The sequence below is a fragment of the Neopsephotus bourkii genome, unplaced genomic scaffold (assembly GCF_033783945.1).
Source record: "Neopsephotus bourkii isolate Nb327-2 ecotype Australia unplaced genomic scaffold, CSIRO-AGI_Nbou_v1 NB_771, whole genome shotgun sequence".
Lineage (NCBI taxonomy): Eukaryota > Metazoa > Chordata > Aves > Psittaciformes > Psittacidae > Neopsephotus > Neopsephotus bourkii.
This window is the reverse complement of record NW_026901267.1, coordinates 231,802-254,106: the sequence shown is the minus strand read 5'-3', so window position 1 is coordinate 254,106 and position 22,305 is coordinate 231,802. Positions and strand designations below refer to the sequence as shown.

Below are 22,305 nucleotides of genomic sequence, written 5' to 3'. Positions count from 1 at the left end.
TGTATCTATCATTATGTAAGACATTATAGCTGTTTGAAAAAATGTTAGTATTCGCATAACCACTTGCAACTCAGACTGGAAATAACACCAGTTCATTTCAACACCAGTGATTTATACCACTTCATGCATTATCCATATTACAGAGACAATTATATTTTATATCTTTGCTTTTTTTTTTTTTTTTTTTCTAGGAGCTCAAATGAGTCGGTGATTTTTAGAAAGGACCAAGAAACTGATAGCCCCGGATCCAGAGGCTTGTTTTTGAGATCTTCTTAAACATCATTCAGATTTGGCCAAGTTACTCATTAGCTCTTATTTGCTTATTTATTAGCTCTTATTAGCTGATCTGCTGCACAGACATGCAGCAGTTCTTTGCATCAGGAGTCCTTACTCTGCGTTTTTCCCCGTGTCACACATAACTAAGCCTCTGCAACAAGACCCAAGGCAACACAGGTGAACCTGTGCTCTAAGCAGGACGCCATGAATTCTGTGCTTCTTTCTGGTGACTGTTGCTAACTTTCTTCTCCTCACAGAAGCTACTGATCAACATCCCAAACTCCACTGGGAAAATCACATGCCTAAGAATGGACTCCAGCTCTCCAGACAGGAATCTCATGTACTGAGCCTGCATTTAAAATGAACAGAAGATGCCCATCACAATGCAGGCACCTTTTCTGGTTTTCCTATAAACAGAAACCACACCAGAGATAACAGAGGGGTCTGCTACATGCCCATACCACAAAAGTATTGGGTTAAAACAGACAAGATCTACAGTCAGATCTGGCAGATGGAGGACACAGGCTCTAGAAAGGATCTGCTACATTATTTTGTTCTGCTATAAGGAAAATGCCATGGTGTCTCCTTAAGTTTCCACTCCTTGTTTCATGTCCTGCTTTAAGTGGTCAGCCCCAACTAATTACACAAGTAGCCATACCTTAGCTGCAGAATTAACGCCTAGCTCTGGACCCCCATTTCAGAAAAGGCATGGGAAGATTGTAAGAATCTGTGTAGCTTAATTTAGAGGAACAAGACTGAGGGAAGGACAGTCTTCAGAATACATAATGAGCTCAGACAGGGCCCTTTGTTCCACGTCCACTCCCCAGAAGGATAAGAAGTGGCAACAAAGGAGAGATGTACATTACACATTAGGAACGCCTTTCTCATGGTAAGAAGAGTGAAACATGGGAACATATTTCTTGTGCGGGTTTTGAGACTGCTTTCAGCCGAGCTATTTATGAATAGGTTAGATGTATATCTGTAGGACTTACTTAAATACAGCTGCTTTGCCACAGGCAAGGGACTCTCCCTGGACATAATTCCTTTGATGCCTTCTGTGATTCTCTGGGACTTTGATGTCAGCAGCTCTAATTATTACTTTAGACTGATAAAAATCTGACAATCTGTAGTCAAACACTGCTTAAGACAAGGTATGGAATACTTTAGGATAAGGTTTGTGCCTGTGTTTACTCTTTCTTTTTCTCCTTTCCCCCCTTTTTTCTTAATAACGAAGCCCAAGAAATTACTTATAAGAATCCTGTAACAGGAATGCTGAGGTGGCTGCTGGACTATTCAGAACCATTGAACAAATTAATTTACCTTAGCATTCTTGAATGCCTCTGGCAGTGCTGTCTGAACCAAATTATCAGGGCAATCAGAACACCCATCAGACATTTCAAATGCAGACTTTAATTTTCTAAGTATGAAAATTATGTGGATGCTAAAATAAAGCTCCATACTTTCGAGAATTAAAATCACCACAGACAAAGGCTGTATCCGAGTAGTATGGGCATTAGATCTGAACCCCTGTAATTCTCTGCAATAGGTACACAAGAAAATCTGCTGATGGGAACCACTGTAAGAAAAAATGATGGATTATGTTCAATATGCCATGGCACAGCTAATGAAGTTTGGAAGCATTAGGTCATTTGTCATCAGATGCCAAGGAAAATACCTGTTTTCAATGCCTCCAATAATTTCACTGGAAGAAGCAGGATAAAATTATGATATATCTATTCCAACTTCTTACTAAAAGCAAGTATGTGACTGAGGAAAGCTTCCTCTAGTCACAAGAGGCAAAACATAAGCTACGAGGGCAGGATTTTTTTTCTTAATGAGCCACTGAGATGTTACATGATTTTGCTATTTCTTCTGTTTTCCTGGATGAGGACAAAATAAACACTAATGCTGCTTATATGTAAAGCATCTTTTTTACCCACTTACTTGAACAGCCTCTTCAAGCTGATGCCTCATATACAAATGTGGGGTGTCTATAATTACTTCTAGCTGCTATCAGAAGTGGCTGCAACATCTTGCAGGGGTCACTTTCATTACAAACATGCAACATCTTTTCTTCAATACCTTCCTTTGGCAGAATAATTTTTTCTCAATTGTAAGGGAAAATGGGATTTCCTTTACAGCAAAGACATATATGCTCATGGTACTTGGAATTAATTTCATGGACATGGGTAACACTGTACATGTAAAGGTACCAAAATATAATACACTTCTGCTTCACATTTTTTCTCCTTGACTGCTTCTTCTACTCAAGACTAAGTGTTCTCCAGCAGATATTCCTTTAACATCAGCATCTGGGCTCCAGATGTTGCCCCTTGGCTAAAAGTTATATTATTAAATTTACCTCACTGTAGTATCACAGTTATTTAACTGATGATTCAAAGGGAGTTGCATGTGTGTGTTTTACTCCTAAGAAATCCTAGACCCATACCTAACTACTGATCAGCACTACAGCACTGTAAAATAATCAGCAGATATTTTCTTGAGTATTCCATTAATTTTAATTCCATTAAAAAGCAGAAGAGAGAGATCTAACTAGCCTGGCTCTCAGAAAAGCTTCCTGACGTAACTCAAGATATACTTTTCATTTCCACAGACACACTGCAAAGACACAGATTTTACTTTGGTGGCCTGGCACCCTGGTCTCTCTATCATGCAGCTTTGGCCAGCACACCACAATCTAAGAGTCTAAATGCAGTCATTGATTCTGTACATCACTGTATGGTAGGTGTCAGGCTATGGCATTGAAGAGGAGAAGCCCACACATAATCACAAAATCACAGAATTGTTTAGGTTGAAAAAGACCTTTAATGTCATTGAGTCCAACAGTAATCCTATCACTGTCAAGTCCACCACTAAGCCATGTCCCTAAGCACTACATCTACACGTTTTAAATACCCACAGGAATGGTGACTCAACCACTTCCCTGGGCAGCCTCCAACGCAAGCAGTTTCAATGCTTGACAGCACTTCTGAAGAAGAACATCTTGTGAAATCATCAGCAGATGCATGTATCAGCAGACACATGCACCTAAGGAAAGTAAATCTCTCTTTACCTCTTTGCTACCAAATCAAAGATATCCAAAAGGCAGAAGTTACATAAATCTTATTCCCAGGAGAGTCTATAGAGTTATACAGCAGTGTGATCTCTTAAACTTAACACATTCATCAAAACTTGAAGCCCAGATAAATGTAATAATCAGAATTGTACAGTTCTCTCTCACACAAATAAAAATGCATTTCTGAATGTTCAGTAACATCAGCAACATGTACTGTCAAAAAGCTTAATATTTTTGACAATCAAATGCTTTGTTCTTTGCTGTAGGAAATGGACCATGAGAATAATCGCTTTCTCATGTACTTTTGGTTAATGCTTTAAAATCTTCTTTACAAGAGAATGCAGACAAATAGCTCTGGAGGGGAATTGGGTTACACTATTAAAACAGTGGAACTTGTAAGTTAAGTAACATTTTCACATGGGATTTCTTTTAAAAGGCCACGCATTTAACCAAGGCCATCTGTCAGCTGTGTCCCTAATATCTTTAGCGTTGGCTGAAAGGTTTTTCCACAGAAAGCAAAAGAGGCTGGTTAAGATAATGCTGGAAGATAATGCTGCATTTTGAACAAAACCAGAGATTCAAACAAAGATAAATTAAATGCATTTGGATCCTTTCCATGGAAAAACCGATTTGCACCTGTTAAGCTTTGGGATCTTCTGTGGCACTGATTTCTTCCTAGTTCCAAATCATCAAGACCTAGAAAATGAAGCATTGCTTGTGTAACGAAAACTGCTACATCAGTCAGCATCAGCTGGCTTTTCTCCTGCTCCTATTCTTTCTTTCTTTCTGTTAACACACTTCTGCCTGTCTCACAACACTGTCATATGGATCCATTTGTAAGTATTAGTAAAGATCTATGAAGATAGAGAGGACACTGTCCTAGTATTGTTACTGCTGTCCAGCGGCAACAGATCAGTAAAGGATGTGCAGCAAAGGATACCACGAAATATGCTGTCTCCTACCAGGCTCCTCTCCTGCTTTGTGATCGTTTCATAAGCAACTCCTCTCAGCTTTGCAGAACAGAATAAATGCAGATGACAATAGCATATGCTTCCCTTTTACCACTGACAAAAGTGTATCAGCTGAGCTTAAAATAGACCTTCCTTACCACTATAGTGATAAGAAGGTATTTCATTTTGTTTCCATTAGATTCTTAACTGCTTCCCGAGACTAGCAAAGCACTAGATAGGACCTTATGTGGAAATTAGGATTAGTTCTGTTTATTTTGTTTTGTTATTACAAATAACCATTCACCAACACTCACTCCAAAACGATCAGTGAGTTTGAAACAGTCTGCTTTTCAGGAGCTTTTGGATTAGACCGAACTTGAACCTATGACCTTGAACTGAAATCTGGAAGTACTGAGAAGCATATCTTCTCCAGGCAACCTCCGTTTTGTCACTGGGATATGTTCTGTTGCCTTGCATTGCTTAAGTGTGATTTTTATCAAGACATCTAGGGATTCAGAGATATGTCACTGCTGGATTATAACATGAGAAGTGATATAGTAGGTAAACAGCTGAACACCTGCTACAAAGCATGTAACCTGAGAAAAAGAGCTTGAACACATCAAAGGAGTACACTTATGTTACTTTTTCTCAATATTTGATATTGTACAAATAAAATACCAGCTCCCCTGCTCATTTTAATAGGGGGTTAAGTACACAGACAAATGTAATAGCTGCATTCCTTCTCCTTTCTTAAATGCAAATTTATTACAATTTCTCCTCTCTCCCAAATAATAGAGAATTTGCTTGGATTATCACTGCCAATCATTGGTGTGTTCACATACTATTAGATTAATCTGGAAACACATCTGGAGACCTCACATGGCAGATGTGAAATTGCATTTCTGGGAATACACACTAACACTTTGCACAGAGATTTAAATGTAAAAATGTTTGTATCATTATTCATCTTAAAGCAGCTACTTGATTGGAAAAACTAAGAACAGAGACAATCTTCAACATCTAAAAGCATAAGTATATACCATAAAGGGAACACACTGCATCATCACTACAAATGAAGTATAATTTACCTCATGTAAAAATGTCTTCTGTATCTTGATAGTGTAACTACTTTGCTGCTTTGGTGATGGAAGTCATTTTATAACATTGGCCTAGAACTTCAGAAGGCATTTTTGCTTCTTGCAATAGGAGTGACAGGGCAAATATTTCTGGCACATCACGACAGTAGTCTGGTATCACAATAGTAGCCTGGTATCACTCAAATTGAATGACCTGTGTGTGGGTATGAGTGTTTGCATAACTGTATGCATATGAAGCCTCCATGAAGTCCAACATGAAAATATATCTGGTTATGCAAAATTAATTACTAGTTCACTGTTTCCATTTTGGGAACATGCTATCAATACCAAACATACTATAAATCCAGAAACTATCAAAAGAGGACAATGAACAGAAAGGATGCATTGAAAGGTTGCTGACAGCATGAAGTTTATCAGATGAACATAGATGGAGAGAGTATATTGCTTACCTGTTATGCTTTCTTAAGAATGAGAACTGTTGCTGATGATGAAGATGGCGATGTTGACTTTGAGAACTGTGTAGCACTGCTGTTGGCCAGAGGCAGGTGAGGAGCAGAAGTTTCATAACTAGGACCATCTCTTCCAAAAGGGAAATGCACCTGATCAACCAGTCCACCTTGCTTTTTACTTTTAGTGCTTTTACTGTTTAAAAACAGCAAAAACAGCATAGCAGAAAAAGGATGCACATGCAGCAAGGCATCACTTAAGACAGAAGACAGAAGCATGCCAGTTCTGATGTCCTCGACAAGTTCCCCTCATACCTTGGCAAATCACAAATATTCCTTCAGCTCTATATCCCTGCAGATCTGCTGCCAAACTAGAAGCACTTTGCTTTTAGAAATACAGTAGATAGACCAATTTTTTTGGCCAGTCTGTAGCCTGATGCATTGCTTCCACTCTTTCAGCATAGGCGCATATTTGAATTCTCCATCACTCACTCAGTAACCTCTTCAACATCGCCTGTGCAGGCAAAGTGATGTCAAACATTTAATCCCCCTTAAATCCCACACAAAACCATATAAAAATCTGCTTTAATGACACAGGTCTCTAAATTAATCTTGCTTTCTATGTATGTGTGTATCTGCTCCACATAATTTTCTGGACAAATCAAGCTCTTTCATTAACTAGGTACACTGTATCATCTTCCTGATCATTAACATAATTTCTGCTTCTGTGATCTGCAGTAGCAAGAGTTTCGCCAGTAGCTACAAAACTACTTTTGGGCAGCACAATATCATGGAACAAGTCCAAACTAAAAATGAAATCTTGTTTCAATATTCCCCCGTAACATCTGGAAATAACATTTTTCTTTTTCTTTCACTAGGCTCTGCAGCTATTTGACTTACCCTAAATTTACAAGGTGTGTGCATATCTAAGATCCAGTATCCTTCCATCACTCCTAATTTTATCTTTATTTCATTTAGCCTGCCCTGCCTGTTCAGTAGCAGATTGAATTGCAAAACATTTTATTCACAAAATGTTGCTTAAGCAATAACTTGAGCATGCATGCCTGCTTCTCTTACGAAGAGTGGTAAGACTTCTTGTGGACTTAAAACTGAGCAACACTAACATACCTTTGTAGCTGACACAGTCAAATTTTATTCCTTTCAAGCCATCAGCAAGTTCAGTAGTTACCAAAATTGAAAGAACATGTTTATTTTTATCTAGAAAATCAGAGATATGAGATTGAAAGTTAGAGAAACTCAAATATTCAACTCCTGTCTAACAGATGTAAAAGTAATTCAGGTCTCTCAGCAGTAGGCTTCATCCTAACTAAAACAGACAAACAGAAGAATGAAAACAAATCTAACACTGGGTCTGCTGAGACAGTTAACATTCAAGCATACTGAGATAATAATACTGTGATATGGGCATCTGCCCCTTAGAAGTCTCATTAAATTCCCAACTAACTTTATTTGGGGTGAGAAGTAATTCACAGATGCAAATGTCTTCCAGGACAGGGTTAGCAAAGGACAGCAAATTCCTACTGTTTTTGTTGTTTTGGTGTTGAACAGATATTTACCTCTGACTTAAAAAGGTAAAAAAAAAAAAAAAATCCCTTTCCAACCGTGCATAAAATTTTAATTGTTAGATTGAATTTGGTGCCTTAGATCAAAGGCTTTCAAGCCTGTAACCCATCTCGTTCTACGCTGTTCATAATTTAATCCTTTCCTGGTCAGCAGAAGTATGGAAGATGACTCATTGCCTAACCCAGGGGTAGTTGTAGTGCTTCCAGCAGGTCTGGTGATTTCCAGGGTGGAGTTTCTGCAGAAGATAAATACAGGCTATATAGTTAATAAGACATTTAACAGGTTCCATTAATTTGCATTATCATTTGGGTGGAAAAGAGTGTCCTGGGTTTAGCAGTAGCAGTCATTTTTCTCTTTCTTGGTAGCTGGTGCAGTGCTGTGTTTTGACTTTCAGACTGGGAACAGAGCTGGTAAAAATGATGTTTTGGTTTGGCCAAGGACTTTGTGAGCCTCATGCTCTGCCAGGGAGGAGGGAAGCTGGGAGGAAGCAGAGACAGGACACCTGACCCAAACTGACCAAAGAAGTATTCCATACCACAGCACATCATGCCCAGGAGGTAACTGGGAGTTACCCAGAAGGGCTAGAGTGGACTGCAGGGTTGGAGGAGGTATCGGTTGGTGCTTGATCGGGCTGGGGGTGCAAGTTATCGGTCACCTGGTGATGGGGTGTTGTATTCTCTTCCCTTGTTATTTCCTTTATCATTACTATTATTGGTGGTAGAAGCAGTGATTTGTGTTATACCTTAGTTACTAAACTGTGCTTATCTCAACCCGTGGGAGTTGCATTCTTTCTGATTCTCCTCTCCGTCCCTCCAGGAGTAGGGGGAGGGCAAGAAGGGGGGGGGGGGGGGGGAGTGAGTGAAAGCTGTCTGGCTGGGGTTAAACCACGACAAAGAGAATACAATCACTCTAATGAGAATTTATTCCAGATGAAGATAATGCTTGTTCCTGAGCCACTCTAAGGCTCTATCTTTTCTTACACAGAATCGCAGAATCACGCAATAAAAGATCCAAGAGCCTTTGGATCCTCCTCTTTTCCCCACCCAAGCACAAGGCCCAACAGCAGCAGCAACAGTAGCAAATCAGACAAAAAGCTAACTACACTGGAGGCTGTATGGTAAATGTGTTGCCATAGTTGTGCATATTCAGCTGTCTGTGCATTCATCAGCATTAACTCATTCCCAACCGTTTTCTGTGGAGACAGTATTCTCACAGGAGAACGCATAATTGGTGGAAAAACTGAATAATCCTGAAAGATACAGCAAGGCCGTGAGAGGCCCGAGGAAGCTTAAGCAAGCAAGATAAGAAGAGCTGTAATTCACTGAGCTAATGAGAACTGTGGACTGTTGGCAAGCTTTCGAGGTCAAGTTCTCACACCTGTGCTTAACCAATTGTGTGTTAGTTGCTAAGGGTCTTCAAGATATGTATCCAATCATAATATGCCAAATCACTGTAAGTGCCTGTAAGAAATGGTATATAAGGAGTTAAAGCTTTGTAATAAATTGGCATTCGCTGATCACATTGATCGTTCCTGCGTTGTCCGTGACTCCCGCATCGAAAATTTTCTTTAACTAAAAAAGAATAACATGTATTCTATGATACTGTGCATGTATACTGTCTTCTCTGCTAATAGTAATCATCCACATTATTTTCAGGGACTTAAGGGAAAGCCACATTTTAGATGTTAATGTTGTCTTTAGCTGAAACTTCTAGATGTTACTCTCGCTAAGCAGGAGATACAAGATGGGAAAGGAGGAGGAGAGGATGTCTTGGTGCTGAGGTTATCCACCAAGAGCTCTGAAGGGGACCTTAGGTTAGATCGTTTCACGCTAATGCATAAATATGTTGACTTTGTGTGCCAACCTCAAGGAACTCAAAAGCCTTCATTAAAAATAAATAAGTAAAAATTGCTTTGTGTATTTGTTTCCCAGCTGGGGAAGGGATTTTTTATAACCCCTGCTCCAGGGGTATGCCAATGCAAACAAGTTGGCTTTGCAGAATGACTGGCGTGCCCCAGACCAAGCTGACTATGGATGTTCCTCCTCCAGAAGGCATATCAGCCAACAGGGGAGTCTTTAACATAAAAAGTTGTCATCCTTTTCAAGCCCTCAGCAAGTTCAGTAGTTACCAAAATAGATGTTGTTTTCATTCAGCTACCAGCACCCTGCTGTTTTATTATTCCTGGCTGTAGCAAGAACTTTACCACTAAGCTGTGATGATGAAAAGACTACCCCATGGAGGATTTCCAGAACATGCTTGTTTCCTTGAGTGCCCCCCACTAAGATCAGTTTTACTCCAAAAAACCAAAAGGTCTGGATGCACTGACATATTCCATCACCTTCACACCACTGATGTCATAACCCTAAATACTACCTTGAGGGGCCTTGCCTAAGCACACTGAAGATCTAAGCACTATCCCTCCGTCCTTAGCTATGGCATATTTCCAGAAACTAATTGTCCCTTCCTGCAGAGGGAAATAGTGAAGGCTTCCATTAATGGCTGTGTAATATCAGTGAGGGCAACTAGATGTCAATGCAAAGGCTTTTTCATACTAGAGCTGTTTTCATTTCCTCTGGGTAAGCGGGCATTACACAGAGCAGATTATATTATCATTTTAAATTGCCATTAAGAAAACAGGTTAATCTCCTATGCATTTGTCAGTAATACCAAAAAGAATCTATCTTTGCAGACAAGCAAAGACAAGACAACACACTTTGCCTGTATTGGTCCTTGTGCTTAAGCACAGACCACTGTCTCTTTGCTATCTTTAAAATATTTCTTTAAAATTATCCCTTCTCTGTAGCCAACAAAAATTTGTAATGCCTATCTTTCCAGGGCAAAATGCAGTGCATGGAAACAGCGCATAAGAATAGTTTGCAAACAACAAAGGAAGCAAAAGAAATAAATACACTACCTAGCATCAAAAAATTAGAAGCCTTCTTTTATTGGGCAAAATAAAACATAATTTCAGGTAATTACATTCTGGAACTCCAGGTTCCTCTCTACCACAGATCACAAAGCAAAGCAATTGACACCACTTATAAAAATAAGAACAAAAAAATGCCAGGGATGAAGAGATGTTTCAGAGGCGGAATTTTGCAGAAAATTTGAGCACATCTAAAGGCCACTTTAAACACATGGAGCTGAAATACCATAGCACACTAGCACTTCAGCACTTAAGCACTGTCCCTCTTTTCACTACACCTAAATTAGATGCAGTGAAAAGAAGGGCAATGTGCAACAGGGAGCACAGGTTTACCTGGCGTGTACTTCTTATTCTCCTAAACAGAGAATGAAACACAAGGTAAAAAACATTCTTCTGAGTCTCCTAAGAGACATTCGTGATAAACAACCAGCAGAACAGAAAGCAGATTAACCAGAGCAATAACTATGAGAGTGTGAATGCAATAGTGCAGCACACAAATAGGCAGCATTTTGCTTTTCTATGGTAACAGACTCAGTGCATAGCACATTTATATTGTGGTGACTTGCAAAAATTAGTCAGAATTAAGGAGACTTTGTCCTGCTTACATTAACACAAATGATGAATTGATACCAGGCAATAAAGGGTTAACATTGTGCCTGCTTGCTTAAGCAGTCGCTGTGCTTGGTGAAGCAGAACCATAGGAGTTAAAGTTGCTAGAATGGTGAAGCAGAATTGTAGGAGCTACAGCTGCTAGGCAGAATTGTAGTAGATAAGATTCATAGCTTAATATTTAAGACGTTCTTGTTCAAATAATATCTTTAGAAAGAAAAGGATCAAAAGATAGCCAGAGTAACAAAATTTAAAAATTGACAAGTTTCTACTTTAAGATACGTAAAACTGGCTTGTACCGAACCTGAGGTTTGGACTGGAGCTGAAACCCTACTGAGTCTGTGTGAAGGCAAGAAGTTACTCGTGGTGATGAAAAGGAACTACAGGCCTTCATCCTCACGATCCCCTAGAGACCACCACCAGGAGGCACTGCACAGGCACATCAATGGGACGAATGCCAGAAAACTAATTATAATACTAGACGGGAATAGGTTTTGCATATGTATTAGGCATTAAGCAATCTCATGTTTAGGTAATCATTATATATAATATAAATGAACTAAGTGGCAAAGAGAGGTGCTCATGCTTTTGGAGGAGAAACCCCCATGCGCCTCAGCACTGAATAAAGCATACTTACTTTACAACTCTAATGAGTTGTGGAGTCAATCCACATATCAGAATGAGGTTCCCAGAATAAGGCATCCATTCACATTTCCTAACCAGACTAAGTGAGAAGAAAGCAAAGACTAAGCATTATGGTTCCAGTTTGCAGGCCTTAGTGTGGTATTTCACAACATGGACTCAAGTTGATGCAGAGACTCAAATCCTCATTTATTACCACCAAGCCCTTTTTATCCCCTTGTTCAGTACTCTTCCAACCTGCACATACATACAACATTCAAACTCACTGGCCCCTGTAAAACTCTCCAGGTAAATAGTCCAGTTACAAAGCTACAGACCCTCTCACAACCCCCACACCCTCTCACCTTCAATGCCCCCGGCTTATTGCCCCAGGGCTTGTCAAAGCACCAAGGCCTCAGAGCTCATTCTCAAACTGTTCTTCATGGAAATCTTATCGCCTTCACTCCCCACACCTTAGAACAGATGAAATGCTTTACTTAACATCTGCAGTGGGACCCAGTTCTTTATGAAGTCTCTTAGTTGCAGTGCCAAGTGAATATTTATCACTGTCCCAAATAATCTGAGATAACAAACTGGGCAGTAAGGAGCTCAGCAAAAAACACAGCTCATTTCAAAATCTGTGAAAGAATTTTTGCATAGTGCTTACTGAGATGGAGACTCACCTTGGGGTTTTACAACCACCTTGAACAGAACTATCAGACTACTGCTGAAATACTGTTCTGCCCCTCATTCCTGTAGTGCACCAGTACTTGCTACCCTAGCTTCACCATTAATAACTCTTCGGCCAGTTGTTAAAGGAATGGGCAGCAGTGTGGGAGGGAGGGCCTTCCCCCTATCTGTGGTGACACAGCTAGACTGGCCTAAGCCAGCTTTGAAAATGTACCCTTAAATTCTGCTAGGCAGTATGAAAAATAGCAGTAATATTGAAGTAAGCGCACAATATTTTCCAGTGTTTAGTTCTACTGTAAAAAAAAAATCCTTATTATTTTCCTTTGAGACAAAGGGGCACAAAATCACAAAATGGAATATAGAAACCTTTAGAATTAGGTTTATGTAATGTTAAGTTTGATGGCTTTGTAACAGTAGCAATGGAAAATTACTGAAGTGCATGATACATAGAGAAAAAAGAGTACAGCTAGAGAACATACCGAGATTTCTCACAAGATAAATTGTTATAGTTGACATAGTTTTTAAGAAAAACAGGACAGAGGGATAAGGAGTATCTGGGAACCACAGGTGTCCAGGATGGGCTACAGTTAAACTAACTGATAAGTAGGAGGATAGGAGGATTATTATGTCTCTAGTGCTAATGAACCAATTAAAAGGGTATGAGCATCTACTGCGCGTGCTTCAAAGGCTGCCAGAAGTGATGAAGATTGTTGGAAGAAGTAAACAACCCTCAGAGACCACCACCACAATTCTGTACTCATGAGGGAAACTTTCTGGAAAATTATGTACTCCATACGTAGCCTCATGAATATGTATGTATGCCCAGGGACAGCTTGTGTGGCAACTGGGGGTCACATGTTAGGAGGAGCTATCCCCTGTGACTCCCGGTGCTGCAATAAAGAATACCTGCTTGTCGGCGTGAAAACTTTGTTGGCAAGTTTTGTTCCTGGAGTTTTCTCCGAATCACCTTTTCCCTTTTATGGGACATAACATTTTTGCGATCTCGATACAGATTTCATGTGAAATTATGGTTCTGGACTTACTGTTTCTTATATTTTTTTAACATCCTACTGTCTATGGAATTATCATATCACCAAAGGGAGCATTCCTGACACCAGACAAAGCCTACTGTGAAGGAAAACAAACATCTGTAGATTCAGAGTCACCGCCTACAGTCTGCATATACTTGTCACCTGGTTCCAGAGTGAACCTGAGTTTGGTCTTGGTTCTGATGCTCTGTGAAGTCTGGCTCAGCTTACAACTGCTTTAGCATGTTGAACACACAGTCTTGAGAATGTTTTCCCAAGAAATCCTCTGGTCTGACAGCTCCTCTAACCACAGACCTGAAGGTGTTCCACTCTTCCAAACCCTTAAACTTCCCATTAGTAGTAAAGTTAAGTCTTAAAATGGTAATCTCAACTCTAAAGCACAATAGGGAAATAACATGAATTCAGAAGCCTTTGGGAGAAATGCAAAATATTTGGCTTCCAGTTGGCTTCATTACCAAATGGTCAACGTAGCTTAAAATCCGTATTCTGCAAATGAAACACAACCAAGTCAGCAAGATGTGCTGATGAGAAATCAAAATTCTAGAATTCAAATGTAACATTAGTGGTCCCCCTTTTCTTCTAATTAGAGAACAATAATTTGTTACATTTCATTACTATAAAGTGCAGTTCATTAAAAAGTGATGGACAGCTACGCAAATGCCTGAACATAGTTGTTGTGCATCTTGAGGGTGAGCTCTGGCAAAAAAAAAGAAGCAAACAAGCAGCCACATTCATCCTAGGTTTACACTTCTCATAAAACTCAGTAGCAGTAAACTTTGCCTTCCCACCACCTCGTGCTGGCCATTGCAGGCACAGGAGGGATATAGCTACCCTACTCCTGCATTCATGTCCATCTCTTCCCAGGAGGAATTTCAAGATACTTCTTTATGTCTTCTTTAAAAATCTTTTAGCATCTTTTCACAAGCTAGGAAAGATCATAGGGATAATCCATAAGCCTGAGCAATTCACTGAAAACAAGGGTTTGTAACAGCATGGCATGCCCACAAGAAATAAGTTAGTTTGCCATACGATATAGCTTGAACACTGTGCTTCAATGTGAAAAGCAGTGTACTCTGCATTAGGTGGGTTTTTTTCTTTCTTCCTTGGCAGTTGGCAAATACCACTGTCCCTCAGCAGCACTAATCAGTCAGATCCTAACTGCTACCTTAAGTCCTTTTGGCTCATTTCCCTCCACAGACTGAAACAAAAACCAATTCAGCAACTGGGTTTACTGTCTTCTTGCTGACACACTGATGTTTATACAGCATTTTCTACAAAGGGGATATCAAAATGTGCCTAGTCTGTTGTCCAGGTATCAACAATATCCCTGATGGGAACTAATTTATGAAATGTATTGCATCTCTAGAAAACTTGTTTCCTGTCACAAATGAACATATGGACAAAAAAAATTGCTGAATAGTGGAAAAAAATGTGCCTTTCAGCTTTGGCACTGCAAACTTTTTCCATCTTACAGGCAAAACAGAGACAGATTTATTGATTAAAGTCTGATCTCTATTGGTCATAAAACAGCTTCAGGAGCCATCAGGCACAATTCAGTATGGCTGTTTTCCAGGCTTCTCTTTCCCATTGATAACATTCAGAGAAACATATGTTAATATCACAGAACAGGCACTTATTTCAAACTGGGAAACTACCTACCTTATGTATTCTCAAGTAAAAACGTAGTTAAGTTTTATATACATAAGACTTAGTAGAGGGTAACTATAATTGGGGTTTTTAAGGTTTCACAACCTCTGTTTTCCTAATGACTGCCCAAAGAATGTTTCTGAATCAATAAAAATTTGGACAATATACATTTCCTGTCAATGAATTAAAAAACTATTTTTATCTAGTATTTGGATACCTTGCAAGGTAGAATGGACAAAGAACTGAGACAGGCACATAGAGAAACAGAGGAAACAAGCAACATTTGAAATGAAGCAACTGTTAAAAATCATGTAGGTGAGTTGCAGAACTAGTTCCAAGAGGAAGCATCTAAGTGTATGGCAAGAATATTTCCCTGCAGAATTTATTGTTGAGTTTCTTCCAATTTTTTCACACACTCTTTTGATATTTTGGTATTAACAAAATCTTGAAGGGGAGAGAAGCTAAGTGACAGACAGCAGCAGTGAAGGTTGGTTTGAAATCTGCTTTCTGCGTGAGAATGTTTGTTTCTGTAGGAACTGCTCCTTCCCATAATTTCCATAAAAATTCTTTAAGTCAAGGCAAACACAACCAGGATGGAAGTGGGAGGACAAAAAGGTTTATTCTGCCTGCTGAAAACTTCCATGTGCCAGCCAGTAATTTCCCCAGTCACCAGACCCTCAAGCCAGGCTGTCCCACAAGGTCACAAGAATGGTGGACTTTTCAGTCCACCCCGCCTGTGAAATATGAGCTCACTCCTCTAACTGAGATAACAGGGTTTTATTGAGGAACGAAGTCAATAAAGCAAAAGCAACAGCGCTGGGCGCGTGACCATAGCCAGAGGCGCACTGATTAGCATTTGTTGCAAGTTTATATACTTTCACTACTGCATTAGCCATATACATATTCATAATTCTCGCTGTCCTGGTTTAGCAGTAGCAGTCAATTTTTCTCCTTCTTGGTGGCTGGCGCAGCGTCGTGTTTTGACTTTCAGCCTGGGAACAGTGCTGGTAACACCAATGTTTTCAGTTGTTGCTAAGTAATGTTCACCCTGACCAAGGACTTTGTGAGGCTCATGCTCTGCCAGGGAGGAGGGGAAGCCGGGAGGAAGCAGAGACAGGACACCTGACCCAACCTAGCCAAAGAGGTATTCCATACCACAGCATGTCATGCCCGGGGGGGGGGGGGTAACTGAGAGTTTCCCAGAAGGACACAGGGTCTTCGGGGTTGGACTCTTTTTTTGGCAGGTGGTATCGTTATTCTCTTCCCTTGTTATTTTCTCTTATCATTGTTGTCGTTAGTGGTAGCGGTGGTGATTTGTGTTGTACATTGGTTGCTGGACTGTTCTTGTCTCAACCCATGGGAGTTGCATTCTTTTGATTCTCCTCCCCGTCCCTCTGGTAGTGGGGAAGGGGAGAGCCCGGGGGGGGGGCCGGGGGGGGGGGCCCCCCCCGCCAAAGGCCTCAACTACTGCTTCCAGCCCAGCACCACTCACTGGGAGTAAGTGAATGAGCTGTCTGGCAGGATTTAAACCACGACACCCGCATATACGTGGGGAATATCATAACTAGCTCCAGGAACTTATCACCATAAGTCTCCTCCTCTTGGCATCTGCTCACTGCTCTCCGGTGATCATGGGCAAGCAGTCTTCCTCATGTGGGCAGGGGTCTTCAAGATGAAGTAAGCAGTCTTCCTCATGGTGTACTTTTCACCTTCGGCACAGTCGGATGCCGCAGTAATCACAAAACCAGCTGAAACCAGCCATATCTGTAATTTTTCTGAGAGCTGGCAAAGATTTAGAATAGTGTGACCTTTGTACAAAATTAATTGCAAGAAAAACAGGACGGGCAGACAAGAAGTATCCACAGCCACCAGATGTTCCGGAGGCACTGTCTCCAAACTGATAAGTAGAAGGATGGTGTGAAATAATTCACTCATGTTTAGTGAGGCCACTAAATCCTGTTATTGCACTACAGACTTACAACATAAACATTATTCTTTATCTTCAACCTAAGTTAAACTAAGAGTACTTTAACCCTATGTTTTCTAGGCACTAGCTTTCCTCATATCAAGTCCTCCCCTCCCCCTTTTCTTTTACCTTTACAAACTCTTTGCTATGTGACTCCATTTTGCTCAAGAGTTCTGGTCATTTTCAACTTGTTGTCTAATCTTGTGTCCTTAGCAATCTTTGTTTCTGTTACAGTGAACTCATACAATTATGTCCACATAGCAACATAGCAACATCTACGATATGCGAAAGCCAATACATTTATGTGTTTATCACACCGCCTGTCCAAGTGTCCTACAGCATCCATTGAAAGATACAGTGGTACAGGTATTCCACAGGTCTGTTGCCCTGCTGTGACTGACAGGTGAAGGCCAATAGGAATACATGCATTAAATAAAATCTGGTTCAAGACCTTGCCCAAACTGTAGCTCTCCTGTTCATTATTTCCCTGTTAATGTAGAGGTAATGCTGTACAAATGCTTGGCCTGTGAGCTACAGTACAGGTATCCTGACTATGCTATGTTCCACTTGTAAAAGATACTTAAAGTATAGCTGAGATCACAAACAAAATGGAGCACCTCCACTGCAAGATCACCCCTGCTGTGATGCTTTCAATGTAGAAATGTGGAATGAGTAATTGCCTCTAAGTGCAGGAAAAGCTATGGAGAATACTGGAATGTGTGTACATTGTTTCCCCAAAAGCATCAAGTGCCTACCTTTTCACAAAAGGAGAGACAAACCGGATGCCCACAGAAACAAAGCATCAGCTTTTCAAAGCCAGTACACACACAAAAATATACTTCTTCATAACTGTATGTTCCAAGATCAGTGGAAGTTTCTAAAGGCTATCAGCACACAGATGGATTATTTACATGTAATATTATGGCAGATACTGGTTCAGAGAAAACTCCAGGAACAAACTCGCCAACAAAGTTTCAAGTTGACAAGCAGGTATTCTTTATTGTGGCTCCGGGAGACACAGGGGATAGCTCCTCCTAAGGTGTATCACCATATTGCTACACAGGCTATCCTTATATAGTCACTGGGCATACATACATATTCATGAGGCTACACATGAATTACATCATTTTCCAGAAAGTGTCCTGCATGCACACAAAAATGTGATGGTGATCTTTGAGGGTCACTTACTTCTCTCAACAATCTTCGTAACTTCTGGCAGTCTTTGAAGCACCTGCTTAATTAACGTTACAGACATAGCAGTAATTCTGTCCTTCTACCTATCAGTTAGTTTAACTGAGCACATCCTGGACATCTGCTAGTCCCAGATACTCCCCATCCCCAGGTCCTGTTTCTCTTATTCTGCTTTTCTTACACTTTTTGTACTAAGGTCCTAAGGACCTAAAACTGTCAACTACCTTCAGGCACCACCATTATTTCCCATTACAAACCCATCAAACTTAACATTACTTAGAACTGATTACATTTTGTGCTTTTGTGCCTTGTCTCAATACACACAAGGACTGACATCAGGATGCACAGTCACTCACAAGCACATATGATAAGTGGATGAACTCCACAACTCATTAGAGTTGTGAAGTAGGTATGCTTTATTCAGTCCTGAGGCTCATGCAGGATTGTTCCTCCAAAGGTATGCATGTTTTTCTACTGTTACTCAGTTTGTTTATATTACATATACTGATTATATAAACAAGAGATTGCTTCATGCCTAATACATATGCAAACCCTATTTACATCTAGTATTATAATTAAGTTTTCTGGCATTCATCCCATTCATGTGCTTGCGCAATGCCTCCTGGTGGTGGTCGTTAGGGGGTCATGAGGATGAAGGCCTGTAGTTTCTCTTCATCACTGCGAGTAACCTCTTGCTTTCACGCAGACCCAATAGGGTTTTGGCTCCTATCCAAATCTCGGGTTTGGTACAAGCCGGATTTATGTATCGTAAAGCAGGAACTTGTAAAGCTTGTAAATTTTATTACTCTGGTTATTCCTTTTTGTTTCCTTTCTTTCTATTGTTACTATTTAAACAGGAATGTCTTTTAAGTGTACATTATACAAGTTATGAATCTTATCTATTGCAATTTTGCCTAGTAGCTGTAAGTCCTATAATTCTGCTTCGCAATTTTAGCAACTTTAACTCCTATGGTTCTGCTTTGCCAAGCACGATAGCTTAAGCAAGCAACGTTAAGCAGGCACAATGTTAACCCTTTATTCCCAGGTATAACATACTTATAAAATGTGGAAAAACTATCAGGATAGGCACAGACACACAGGAAACGACAGAGAGAGGCACACAAAAAAAAAAGCATGCAGAGAAATCTCCAGCAACAGGGAGTTCCTTCTTCCAGCTGTGTCTCCTCACCACTGGGTACTGATGAGGGACTCGAGATAGATAAACTCGCCCTTTCTTCCTCTTCTGTTTTTGAGAGATAAAAACTATGGTCGGTCGCTGTTTTGCAAATACTTTCCCCATTCTGGAAAAAAAAAGCCTGGGTATCTTTTTTAAAGAGGCCAAAAAACGACCAGAGAACCCGCCACCCAACCGTGGCCGCGACACGGGTGGACCGTGGTGACCTCCTGAGCTGGGGTTAACGCCGGTACGTGATGGCGGTTATGGAGTAACGGTCGCATCCGGCAAACCGCCACAAGATGGCAGCGCCAGCCGCGCAGCTGCCTCCGCGTGCAGATCCTGCAGAAGCCGTGGCCACGCACAGGTGCGGGTGTCCGGCGGTTCTGGGGGCCCCCCACGCGCCGGCAACGAGCTTGTGGGAGCGGGCCCAAGCCCCGATGCCGCGCAGACTTCCTTCCACGCCCGCGGCTCCGACGGGGAGGGTTGTGAGGGGCGAGAAGGTCTCAGGAGCGGGAAAGGGGGGGAAATGGCCTCTACTGTTGACGGGCGGACCAGAGGGAGAGAGCTTGGTGGTGGGGAAAACGCAGCTGTTCACCAGGCTCAAGGGAGAGGGTGCTCGTCCGCAGGACGGTGTGAGACGAAAGCCGTATGAACGTTGGGAAGCGGGCTGAGCTGGGAATTTTCAGGAAGTATAAGCTGATAAAAAGAGAAGGGGATAGCAGCAGGAGGGAAGAACCCCAAACGTTATTTTGAGCCTTGTCAGATGTCCTAGTTTGGCCAAGAAAAGTCCATTTTCAACAGTCTGGTTTTCTTCAGCAGATTTTTGCCATAAGCTGTCCAGAGCAACTTTCCTGACATTCTTTACAGTGACTGATTTCCAACCCCTTAGCATAAGAAAAAATAGGTTCTGGTGACTGTAGTTTAATCTTATTTCCTTCAGTAGTCTTTGGTATATTATGTGATACAAAACACCATTAGAAGACATTTAAAATTGAAGTAAAGGTAGCTGCTTCATAAAGTATGACAAAAAAGAATGGATGGACTTTAGTCAGATTGTTCAGAAATAACAGAAAAAGGTGAATACATTCATTAGTAAGAAATAAGCACACCTCTTCACAAATAATTTAGTATTGGTAATAGCCTAATTACCTTATGTAGATTAAGAATATTTTAGTTAGTGATAATACACAGGAGGAGTGTGCTGAGAAATAGTGCTCCTGGCTACAGAGGCACAGCCTAGAACATCAGCATACATAACAACCTGCAGCAACGAGCTTCACAGCCTCCTTACCCAGCCCTGGGTTAAATACCAGCTTGTATTTGTCTTGAACGTGCCACTGGCACCACCTTTTACTGTCATTCTTTGTGTGTTCTTTTGTTCATTATTTACTTGTGATTGCTTGTGTTGAGGATCTTAAGTAAAATATTTTAATCTATTGACTGTGAGAGGTCCCAGTTTCTCCAAATTCTTGCAATTCACATTTTATGTGAAGGGACACAGGCCCCAGACCAAACTCTGGTTCGTGCTGTCAGACTGAAGCACATCCCCTGTTGTATAATGTGACCCAGATGGAGCATCCTGCTATTTTATGGGCCCTGCCAGATTATGTAAAGGTGACGCACCATCTGCACTTACGTCTGTGACCTGATGCAGGTGGCATCACTCTCTAACATAAGAAGGGGAAGAGGCTCTTTACAGCCCATGTCCTTTTTTCACTTTGATCACCTTAGTACAAGGCGTTCCTAGAGACTCAGCAAAGGCCTTCATCTGTCATCAGTATTAGCAGGAATTTCAGGATATATATTGTGGAAATAAGCACCACAGATTTGCTGCTGTGGAAATAATTTGGGAGCCAATTTGGAGGCATTCTGCCCCCAAATGTCAAAAGTTATAAAGTGCAAAATTTCAGTATGACTTGAAGATAAGTGATTTTAAATAGGAGATATGAAATACCAGTTTGCTTGCCTTCCACTTGGTTAGTCTGGAGTGGTGACATTTAAAAGCTTTTCCAATATGAACAGTAAACAAAGTTTTGTTTTACAGGGAGTGTAGGTCTGCCAAGTCTTAATTACAACCTGTTCTAGATCCAGAGAGTTCAGGAAAACGCCATAGAAAGGAAGATGATGAATTTGCTAGGTATGTGAGGGTCAGTCCCTAGTATGTGGACTTGGAGAAAAGAAAGAAAATCTTTTATGCTTGGGAAATGCGGAGATACTCTGTCACCAGAGCTGGAAGGAGTATGCTTAATACTGTCTGGCTGGGGGAAAGTCTGTGTAAACTCTGGCTGAAACATTTCCAGAAGTATGAGCTGAGACTTGACCTTGAGTCCAAGTCAAAAATTAGGTTAAATTTTAGGAGCCTTGCATGTATGCCTCTTTCTGAATAAACATTGAGTTGATTAAAACTTGTAGCAAAGTATTGAGTTTCACAGGCTTAGAGGCCTGACATCTAAGACTTGCTACAGAGCCCTCTGCTGTTTCTGAAGGTGATATTTTTTCTTTCTTTAACAAATGAGGTGGACATGAACAGCAACATGCAGCTGTTACCAATGCACAACATTATGTAACTCACTTGGGTTTGATTGCTCCTGAAGAGTGTGACCCTCCTGCAGCAGGAGGTGTCACTCAGTCGCAGTGTAGGCAGACTCTCATGCGCAGGCTTCCAAAGTTACAGTCGGCAGCTTCAATCAACACCCCATAAGTCCAGCCCCAAAGCTACCAACAAACACACTGTGGCTATATGCACTTATGGATTACTGGGTATGTGGATGGCTCCCACTAATGGCAATAATGGGATATTTTATTCATAACTCTTTTTTAAAAAATCACACCGAAAGTACATGTGATAGCATCCCTGTGTGCATTATGTGAGTCTCACCCCACTGCCACCAAGAGAGAGCTGAACAAGAGGCAAGAAACTCAGGGCTCTAAAATCACAGTTTGTGAAATGTCAAGGAAAAATAAACTGATTCTGATTGTTTTCCTGAAAAAGCTATTTCT

The 22,305-nt window shown here is 40.8% G+C and overlaps 1 protein-coding gene and 1 long non-coding RNA gene across 8 annotated transcripts in view; both read right to left on the bottom strand.

Moving 5' to 3' along the window:
* Positions 1–19,862, bottom strand: part of GABRR3 (gamma-aminobutyric acid type A receptor subunit rho3) — a 38,766-nt gene extending 18,904 nt beyond the window's left edge. Inside the window, exons 1-3 of one of the 7 annotated variants that reach the window (XM_061355072.1) lie at positions 19,530–19,862; positions 6,974–7,063; positions 5,849–5,978 (exon numbers count right to left, since the gene is read on the bottom strand). In XM_061355072.1, coding sequence (XP_061211056.1) covers positions 5,849–5,976 — 128 coding nt within the window. In that variant the 5' untranslated portion in view covers positions 5,977–5,978; positions 6,974–7,063; positions 19,530–19,862. Of the gene's footprint in view, positions 1–1,596; positions 2,051–5,848; positions 6,469–6,973; positions 7,744–19,529 lie in introns of those variants that run through there. The other 6 variants (XM_061355076.1, XM_061355071.1, XM_061355070.1 and 3 more) reach the window with 6 other exon arrangements.
* LOC133213085 (uncharacterized) lies at positions 10,358–12,186 on the bottom strand. Its single transcript, XR_009725689.1, has 3 exons — positions 12,059–12,186; positions 11,675–11,738; positions 10,358–10,872 (listed from the first exon to the last, which is right to left on the bottom strand). It is a non-coding gene; the product is annotated as an uncharacterized LOC133213085 (long non-coding RNA).
* Positions 19,863–22,305: the final 2,443 nt, after the last annotated feature.